Source organism: Planococcus citri, chromosome 4 (assembly GCF_950023065.1).
Source record: "Planococcus citri chromosome 4, ihPlaCitr1.1, whole genome shotgun sequence".
NCBI classification, from domain to species: Eukaryota; Metazoa; Arthropoda; class Insecta; order Hemiptera; family Pseudococcidae; genus Planococcus; species Planococcus citri.
In genome coordinates, this window is record NC_088680.1 from 39,325,738 (window position 1) to 39,335,887 (window position 10,150).

The following is a 10,150-nucleotide window of genomic DNA, read 5'->3' on the forward strand; positions in this document are numbered from 1 at the left end:
AATGTTGACCACTTTAGACTCAGGTACATATTTAAAAAATCGTCAAACTGGCAGAAAAAATATGAAAATCAGGCCCATTGTACAAAATACCTATCTAACGATGGTTTAAAATGCGAGAAAAAAAATCTGAAAACCATACACTGGCTTCAAAAAAAATTTCTTGGGCGAGCTCACAGTTGCCCCTGTGGCTGAAAGATTATGCATGCAAGTCCAATTGCCTACACAGATTCAGTATGAGTTGCATAGTTACCCACTGGAAAAAATTGCTCTCTCATTTAAAAAATCAAAAAAATATTTATTTGAACAAAAAATGACAAGAAAATACGAAAAATACAAGATACGAGTACATATGGAATTTTTCTTTCATCTTCTTAATTTATTCTACGTCGTCAGTATTGTCCTGTAAACAAAACCCATCGCAGATATTATAGTATTGTGTCACCGTAAATATGATACAAATTCTTACGTCATAATAACAGAAAAAAAACTCGAATGTTTAAAACTGTGTGGAACAAATCACGCGGATACTTAACTTTGAGAGAGTAGAAAGTACATACTTGATGTACAACGACGTAGGTACGTAGACAGATTTTATGTTTATTTACTAAATAATGCTGTACGCGTCATTCATACTGAATCGCAAATTAATTTTTTTCTGTTTAGTCGATTTAATTAATTATATAAATAAGCAACCAGCGGCATTTCCTCGTCGCGTAGAATTGCTATTAATTAAGAAGCCAGAAAAAAATATGCCTAGTCGTAATTAATACGAAACGATAATAATGAAACCTTCACGAAGAAAAAATGTTTCTTCTGAGGTGAAATTTTACGCACTTCACTTTTCAATTTCATATCCGTCACAATTTTAAGTCCCTAGTTGTGGTTTTAAGAAGTAAAAAATTTGTCAAGTTCTTTTTGCTTGGAATTTTCTTTTTTAGGTAGGTACATAAGTATTTCTTCTTTCTGAATTGACATAAATACATATTATGGATTTTTTTTTAGAAAAAAAAAAGTAAGTATTATGATAATGAGAAATATATCGAATGATACAAAATAGGGGTTGAAATAGACAAAATTAAATTTAGAAAATTTAAATAAAGAAATGTAAAAACTGTACTTGTATACATATCTATACTATTTTCTAGCAAACCATGTGTCTCGATGAATAAAAAACGAACGTTTTTTCAAAGGTCATACACGGTTCATTCATAGCATAATATGGTTCAAAATTTTCTCAAGAACAAAACTTCAACCTCAAAAACAATTAAGTAGATTAGATACTTGAATATAATATCCTAAATTTTTCAATAGCAAATAACACGATATCTGAAAACAGTCGAACTATGATTCGTTCTCAGTCATCGATTTGAAACGAACGAATAAAAGAACCCCTTTCCTCATCTTCCAAAAAATCATCAACCACAAAATTTCAACCATTTTATCGACAAACTAAATTAAATAAAAAACCAATTCGCCATGCAGGCTTTAAAAGGAGACTGAATAATTGACACATGCCAACGTTTCCAAAATGTCAAACAGCAGTATTTCAAGCACAGCTGCTTTTCACAATTTCAATCAAATTATACAAGTACAATATAACATTTTCTCCATTAAGAGCGTATTTTAATAAAATAACGTAAGACAAAAACAGCCCTTCACCTTCCTGACATGTAATGTCAGCATATAAGACTACAATGCATATAAATAGCGCCTATAATATCCAACTAATCTGCGCAATAACTTACAGTAGTAATCAGTTCGGTTTTCTTGTTGGCCATAGAACCGGCCACGAGCTCGTGCAATAACTCTGGTTCGATTTTTTTCTCATTTTTTGATCGAAAAATCAGACTAAATAAGATGCCTAAAAAAAAGGTAACTGAGAATCCAATCACTCCATAAAACAGGTAACTAATTCGGAATAAATAAGGGTAATTTTCTCGTCCTCTGAAATCACAAAGAAAAAAATCTGACCGTAGGAAAACTCAAAATTGAAAATGAATGAATAAGTAAAATAAATCTTTACAATATTGGCGTAGTTTGATTAAGTAAAACAGTCCCTGCTGGACATCCATCTACACGAGTTGGTAATGGAACTGGTGGTGGCCGAGGCTGCCCTATTGAGATCCAAGATGTGACTATTAAGCCGCTTATAAATCCCACCAAAGTACCCTGGAAGAATAATGAAAACATTTACACAATGATAATGAAGTATTAGCTACAATGATTTTAAAAATGTTCACTGATCAGCCACACTTACCCATTGGTTAGCCAAAGGAACAAAAATGCCCAACGAAAACATGCCCAAGATAGGCCCACCGACCACGTTGAAAACAACAATCGCCGCAGTCAGCATTGATTTCATATTCAATGTTAGCAGAGCGATTATAATGCAGAGGGAACCATACGTCAGTGAAAGTATTTGAGAAATTATGCTGGTCTTCTGCTTGAATTGTTTTCCTTTCACTTTGAAGTAGATAGGCTACGAATAGAATAAAGTCAAACAATTAAAAAAATTCCAACATACAAATCTATCAGAACTAATGGAAAAAATTTTGAACCAGAAAAATCAAAATCAAAACAGCGTTCAGGCATACACCATCAGCCAAAATTGAACGTCTGAATTTAATTTTTCAATTTTGGGCTGATTTTCAAAAATACAAAGTAGGTAAGTATGCTACCATTTTCTATTTTCAGAAAAAAATCAACATTATACATCAAATTGAGGTAGAAAGTTGAAATTATCGATTGGACGCCTTTTTAAGTTACCTATTCTAGCGTCTACAGCAAATTTTTCAATTCTTCAATTTGAAAAAAAAAGACAGAATAAAATACGGATTTAATTTGAGAAAAACGAATTTATACCAAAAACAATCAAAGGGATCACAAAAATGGTAACGACAGGTTCATCATAGGTGTTGAATTTCATTTTGGCGCAGTTTAGGCTGTATTTCAAAAAACACTGAAAAATTCAAAAATTTTCTGTTGGCTACAGAATGGATTGAAACCGCCACCAGTTGATCAAGGAGGTCGAAAATAAGTTACAAATCACATTTCAGATTCATACGTAGGTACTAGGTAGGTACGTCAACATTTTATTCTACTTTTTTTTTCAAAAACAGCTCATGGAGAAAATTTTAATTTTGAATTGGTGGAATCTGAATGCAAAAATTTATGATTAAATCAATTGAAAGGATCTCACAGACTGTGATATATCCGAGTTTACTGACGCTAAATTTCATTTTATTCTCTGGAGGACCCTGACGAGGTTTAAAAATGTGGTATAATTCAAAGTTTAGAATTTTACCTCAATTTGACCACATTTTGATTTTTTTTAGAGTGAGACCATTTGGGGTCAAATTTGATTTGATTCGACCAAAACTCTGATTTGAATAGATCTGGTAAAAACCTGGATCTAGGGAGCATCTGGATCTGATCAGGTCTTATTAGAACAAATCCGATCAAATTGGATCCACGAAACGAAATGTATGGATCTGATCAGATCCAGGCATTTTTCCACGAGGTGGTCATTTTAAATGCTCACTTTGAAATAATCTTCTACGGTAACAGCTGCCAACGAATTCAACAAAGGAGAAATGGTACTTAAAGCTGCTGAAAATATGCCAGCAACAAACAATCCGCTCAGTCCAGGCAGTTCAAAGTTATCAATTACATATAATGGAAGAACTTGATCAGTCTTAAGGATTTTGCCAGATCTGAGAACAAATAAATTCGCATGTAAATATTTACCCACAATCATAATTCATTGTCATAATATGTTTTAATTTACATTCTACCCCAACGCATATTTTACCTTTGAGGATCGCAATCGTGATATCTCGCAAATACGATAAGTCCGGTCATCATTGTACACAAGGACAATGCGATCATGATGGGACCAAAATACAGAATCGATCTATTCACCGCTTTACGATTCTTCAATGTTCGATATCTTTGGATCTGCGTTTGATTGATACCATTTAACGTAATACCTTGGATGGCACCTCCAACCAAAGTTGAAAACCAGGAATGTCTCACCGTGGGATCAAAACTAAAGCTACATAAACAAAAAAAAACACATTTTCGATTATTGACTTTCCAGTAAATACTTTTCAACAGCTCAGAGATCAATTTGAAAGCCCTGGCAAACTCACTTGCCAAAATCTAGTCTACCGTGATCGCGTGCGATTTCAAAAACTTTCGAAAATCCGCCGAAGTGAAGATAAGCCGTGATAAATACGCAAAATAACGAAATAAACATGAGTGATCCCTATTCGCACCAAATAAAAAGAAAAGTACAAATCAAACAACAATAATAGAGAAAATAGGCAAAAAAACATGCAAAGGGCTACTTGGAAAGGCATGCAATACAAGCGGATACATAAATTTTGATAGCAAAAAATATCAGCGATTTTGATTTCATGTAGATATACCTACTTGAAATAAATCCGTTAAAATGACCGCTTTGATCCCTCCGATCGTCGAATAAAAAGTACACACAAATCCGACGATTAAGATACACGTCACGTAAGGCATTTGCGTAATAATCTGCAGAGCGATACTTGGAGCTACCAGCACGATGCTCATGTACAAGATCATTTGCACGATAAATGCCGAACTAGACACGATTCTCAAGGTTTTACCGAATCTCAACTCCAAATACTAAAAAAAATTACAAAAAAGGTTTAAATTATTAATCAGTCAAACAAATTTTTCATATTCTGACCGTACTTAAGGAGACCAGAGAGGAGAGTTTGAAACGAATTCTTCAAATTAGTGGATTGGATAACAAAAATTGATTACCACTTGACTTCATTTTGATCAAAATTAGGAATTTGAGCTCTGGAAATTGTTTAAAAAATGGTAAAAATGGCCTTCATCAGTCACAATGTTTCAATTTATATATTTTCGATTGGTTGCCTTAAAAAATGGTTGCATTTCTTTGTCGATTCTGAATTCTCAAAAAATCGTTCAAGTTGGCTATTCCAATTTTTAACTTTTTCTAATTTTTTAAAATTTGCGAAGACAGACCATTTGCTTCCCCACCCCTCCACTTGATTCAACTCTAACCTCAAAAATCGTCCCACACCTACATAACAAAACTTCTCCAGCAAAATTCACACAGTCAACACTCACCTGATACATAGAAACAGATTCCAATTTCAAGAACACCGGCACATAGCAAACCATAGCGATTAAAATACCGATCTGGCATCCGATATTGATAGTGTAAAAATGGGTTCCATAATTGAATACTTCAGCATCTCCTCCTAGAATCGATATAGACGACATGAAGCTAGCCATCAGCGACACAGCGACCAAAATTGGATTCTGGTTTCTGTCTCCGAGTAAGTATTCCTATAAAATTGTAAGGATGGTACCTAATTAGATGAAAAAAATTATAAAGCAAGAGAATCAAATCACTGAAAAACTTTGGCAGTAGATGTAGATGATATCTATATCCAAAGCTAAATTCATCTGAAAAGATGCAGGTACCCAATTGAAAAATAATCGAAAAGTGTATGCTTATTGCTTACTAACGTCGTCAGTCTTTTGCTTCCCTCCAGTGAATCGATAAAACGTCCCAATAGCCGCAGAAATAAACAGCATCGAGCCAAACACCACATAATCGATCAATCCAAACGCCATATTGGGTCACCTTTCAAAAAATCCTGTAAAAGGGAAATGCACAATTTAATTAAATTGCACGGTGCCAAACAAAAACAATTGAATTACAAAAAAGTCTTTTCAAACATCACCGCCGCCTCTGTTAAATTTGTCCTAACTGTCCTAATTACCTTAATTTCAATTGTAGGTGCCAATTAACATGCTCATTTCTCATTCACCATGGTTCTTGTCGGGTAATTGTAAACAAAGCCAGTCTAATAATGTAAACTCAGAACTACTTTATGTGAAATAATTTCTGAACAGGTAGAATGATAGCTTAAATTCTCGTATTTTTAGATGACATAAACACATTTGACGAAAAAGGACCATGCAAAGTCTAAAAAATGCTTAAAAGATACCTATACTAAAAACAAGAAATTTTAAAATCTGTTTACAATATACCTACCCACATCGACCTTATAAATAATTCTATAAGAATAAATTTTCGCCCACTGAAGAAAAAAAACACCACCAATTACATCGTAAAACATAAAAATACACTGAAAAATTATACCTATTTCAAAGTTTAATTGTTTTTCCAATTGAACTTAAAATTAGATGGTAATAGCTTAAATTGTTGTCGTTCATTCTTTTCCACCCACGATTTCGCATCACGAAAACTCTGCAGACATACAAAGCGCAGATGTCAATATAACTTCAAACGTTTGCAGTTAAATTGAAATCGAAAACCGAAAATTTTAATTTTCTTTTTTGAGTTCAGTGCGTAGGAAGACAGAATTGAGGGTGTAGTTCTAATGGCATATGAATAAGGAAAATGGCACTCCGTTTTATTAGACAAAAGCTTCGATAAATGACCCTCTAAAAAGGTTCAGGTATTTTTGTCATCACTAAAAAATTATTTCTTCCAGTTTTGCTCTCTGAAATTAGATTTTGATTTCGAATTTTGGCCACGAATAAAAAATAAAATTTTTACCTTGAAAAATCACGATCGATTCTAGGTAGGTGTAATTTATTTTAAAAACTGATGGCGTTGGTAGTTTAAAATTATTATTATTTTTTAAATGACGAATATAGAGTAAAGGCTAAAGGGGAAACAAGATTAGATAGCGATTTTTCAATCGAGATGAATTAAGAGTTCAGAATTGTTCTATATAAAAGTTGAATAATCCTATACGTATATTTAGTCTATACCAGTGGAAAATGTTCTATAAATTACTCAATTACACCATTTTATTCCACGATTACTCCATCAACAAACAATTTTGCAGTAGCTTGTAAAATAACATTGGAAAATAATTCTACATACCTCGTGAATTTCGAAGTAAGCAAAATTCTTAACTATAGGTAAGGTTAGGTACCTAATGATAATAATAAACTATATCGACAATAAAATTGTAACAATACGATCGCTGATCATTTTAGTCACTAACATTACCTACCCACCTAAGTAGTCTCTTACATAATTCTCGAAAAATTCCATTCCTGAGCACCAAGAAATACTCATCTGTTCGAATAGAAATTTTTTTAATTTTCGTAAATGACTGAACCCATCTCAACTAAAACCAACCCTATCTGAATTTCACAATTTCGGGTCATTCTGTATCTTCCAGCTGAATTTTCGATTCCTCCAGAATTTTTAAATTTCTCTGGAAGTCGTGAAAATTAACGAGGACAACTAAAAATCCATTTATACTGCTTATTTTCAATCTGTTTCATATCCTACAATTGGACTGATTTAACTGAGGTACACATAGAGTGTTTTTTGACTACTAAAAAAACGCACTCGGGGCGTTTGCCTGGAAATCGTCTCAAAATGTAGAAAAACTTATTACTTAAACAGGCTAAAAATGATCCATATCTCGTTTTTTAGCTGCCTGAATAAATTTCAATGCCCCCTAGAGAGATTAAAAAATTCTGGAAATATTAAAAAATGCTCTAGCTGGCTTCAGAAAGATCAGAAATGAATTTTGGTTCAGAAAGAGTTTCAATCATTTTCAGGACTAATTTTCATCATTTTTACAGCAAATAAAAAACCTAAATTTTTTCCAAAATTTGGTCAATTTTGGATTTTTAAAAGTTTGTCAAAAATTGAAAAACCAATTTATAAACAGCTGAAATTTTTGTGATGGCGGACAACACGGGTGGTTTTCTCATAAGTGTGAGAAAATTCTGTACACAATTAATGAAACTGACAATTAAAAATCAGAAAATGACTTTGGACGTAACTTGAAGAAGAAAAAACAGGAAGCTAAAACTTTCATTAGTCAGTTTCTAGATCGTAGGAGCCAACTTCGACCACTTTTTTACAAATTCGTAGTCACAGACCGACTCACTTATCTTTGCCACCAATCCTCACACTGTTGGAACATGCGATATAAAATTGAAAATTTAGCCCAAATTTGAACTTTATTTTGAAACTCACTCGACCAAATTCGAACTTTTTTTCAACTTGTCAACACCTCGCGATTCGAATCATTTTTTAAATCGATTCTTATAGGATTCAATGATTCGAATCGCTAAAAAATTATCAACGATTCGTGTTCGTGATTCGAATCATTTCATATAGCGTTTTTTCAGTTTTTGAATTTAGATTAAATAAATTCATAATTTGATAAATTTGTCCACTAACTCGAAAACAGTGACAGAAAAAAACAATTATGATTCGTAATTCTCTGTATTGGTGATTCGAATCGCCTAATCGAATGTGATTCGTGATTCGAATCAATTTTTACGCGATTTCGCTCACTCCTATGCCAAGAAAGCAGTGTCTAAATTTTACGAGTATTCTAACAAAAATCACAATTTATAGTCCTTTTAAATGTTCCTTCTTTCATCTTTCTATTATAATTAATAACTTAGGTAATAAAGATAATTACAGTGGGCCCCGCTTATGTAATTTGAAGCTACAAAGTTGAGAGTATAATACGGCTCAACTATAAAATTGATGAATCGAATAAAAATGGAGATAAGTTGGTTGATTTAAAACTCATACTCGTACTTATACGTAACTATCCACCTAATCCGTCATCGAAAAAAAAATGAGTAGATAGGTAGGTATATGGTAACACTGTCTATTTATAGGTAAATATTGTCCAATCACAAATATTAAATGTAGGTACAGGGTGCCCAGAAATATCGAGCACCCCAAAGAAAGTTTTTCATTAAAAATATAGGTTGGCAACGTGAAATAGATGCATATGATTGGTGGAATGTTATCTCTCCAGTCCAACAACCAATCATGCGCCATCATTATTATCATTCACTGTGACCAACCAAAGTATTTTAGTGGAAAACTTTTTTAGGGGTGCTCGATATTTCTGGGCACCCTGTACTTGATTGATATAGGTAACTTCGCCATGCTAGCAACAGATCATTATATAACTTGAAAGTAATAAACGTTTATTTTTAAGAATACGCGGATTAGCTTTTTAAGGTCTGTCTTTCGTAACGACTTTAAAGTAAGTGAAACACCTCAAAAGTAGGACGTGAAATTGCCTCGATTCTCCAGAGTATGCAATTTGCATGCGACAACGTTAATTTAATGAAATAATAAGTAAAAGACTTCTACTTCGTCGGCACAAACACAGCTAATTAATTCTCAATAGGTACGTATATGGATTAGCGGCGGAGTTTTACAGTTACTCTTTATCAAGTCATCAACTCACCCAGACCTTGAAGATGACCTTGATGGATTTCTAAACTATATCAGATACCGCAAGCACGTTAAATGCTTCATTTTTTTGATGAAAAGGAACTGTGCAATAACTTTTGTTTTCAATTCAATTCTGAAAAAAAAATAAAAAATAAAAAGCACCTAATCATTTAAAAACTTTAGTAACCGATTCTTTCAACGAAGACTTCCAAGCAATGTTGAATTAAATCATGGAAGTGCCTAATTAAAAATACATGTTAATTATTTCAAATTATCATCTACATCGTGCACATCATTATCAAAAGTATCTAGTCATTAATTAGCGCACTATTTAACAAAAACCTACTTAGCTTCGTATCATTGATCGTGATAGTGAATTCTTCATCTTCGACTCATCATTACAATTGTTTGGAATTGAAAATATCTCGAAATAGATACTCTTCATTTCCTTGTTTTTGAAAAAAAAACACACACATGATTATGAATAAAATAACGGTTTATTCGACACGTAATTAAAATATAAAAAATTTCACTCACTTCTTCGATCAACACCGGCCTGCTTTACGTAGGTTACTGGCTCAAGTACGAACACCACACGTTTCGGTATCGATATTCGTTCTCAACGAGGTAGCCCACAACGTGATTATAATTTTCCCTACTTTCGACTCATTTATGTACGAGTATACTCATTGACCCATATTTCACGAGTTCGTTGACCTCTGTGCAACCTCTCGAGTAAATACATTTCGGCGAATTTCATTACGCTAGTACATACGTCTGGGGAAAAACAAACGACGATGGTAGCTTTTATTCAATGTTTCGGTTTGCCATGCAGTCCAAGGGCTTTCCAATTTCGACTTTCGACCGCGTCAT

General features: G+C 33.2%; 1 protein-coding gene across 5 annotated transcripts; it reads right to left on the reverse strand.

The window, feature by feature from the left end:
• Window positions 1-274: 274 nt before the first annotated feature.
• LOC135844968 (putative sodium-dependent multivitamin transporter) lies at window positions 275-10,066 on the reverse strand. 5 transcript variants are annotated; one of them, XM_065363377.1, is made up of 13 exons: window positions 9,815-10,066; window positions 9,624-9,725; window positions 9,291-9,410; window positions 5,539-5,669; window positions 5,134-5,355; window positions 4,435-4,659; window positions 4,152-4,267; window positions 3,812-4,054; window positions 3,542-3,713; window positions 2,258-2,479; window positions 2,024-2,169; window positions 1,746-1,944; window positions 275-400 (listed from the first exon to the last, which is right to left on the reverse strand). In XM_065363377.1, exons 4-13 carry the CDS (start codon window positions 5,644-5,646, stop codon window positions 377-379), a joined length of 1,677 nt encoding a protein of 558 aa, XP_065219449.1. In that variant the 5' UTR covers window positions 5,647-5,669; window positions 9,291-9,410; window positions 9,624-9,725; window positions 9,815-10,066; the 3' UTR covers window positions 275-376. The 5 variants fall into 5 exon arrangements, with proteins under 5 accessions (XP_065219449.1, XP_065219451.1, XP_065219452.1 ...); XM_065363379.1 differs by having other exon boundaries at window positions 5,535-5,669; XM_065363380.1 differs by lacking the exons at window positions 9,291-9,410; window positions 9,624-9,725; window positions 9,815-10,066 and adding an exon at window positions 5,796-5,928 and having other exon boundaries at window positions 5,535-5,669.
• Between the last annotated feature and the right edge of the window lie 84 nt (window positions 10,067-10,150).

Bases quoted from the DNA above. Each gene is read 5' to 3' on its own strand.
- LOC135844968 (XM_065363377.1), bottom strand. From the start codon at position 5,646: ATGGCGTTTGGATTGATCGATTATGTGGTGTTTGGCTCGATGCTGTTT. The intron at 4,055-4,151 runs GTGAGTTTGCCA...TTGTTTATGTAG, and splicing joins GGTAGACTAGATTTTGGCAA to CTTTAGTTTTGATCCCACGG. The intron at 1,945-2,023 runs GTAAAGATTTAT...TTGTGATTTCAG, and splicing joins AATCAAACTACGCCAATATT to AGGACGAGAAAATTACCCTT.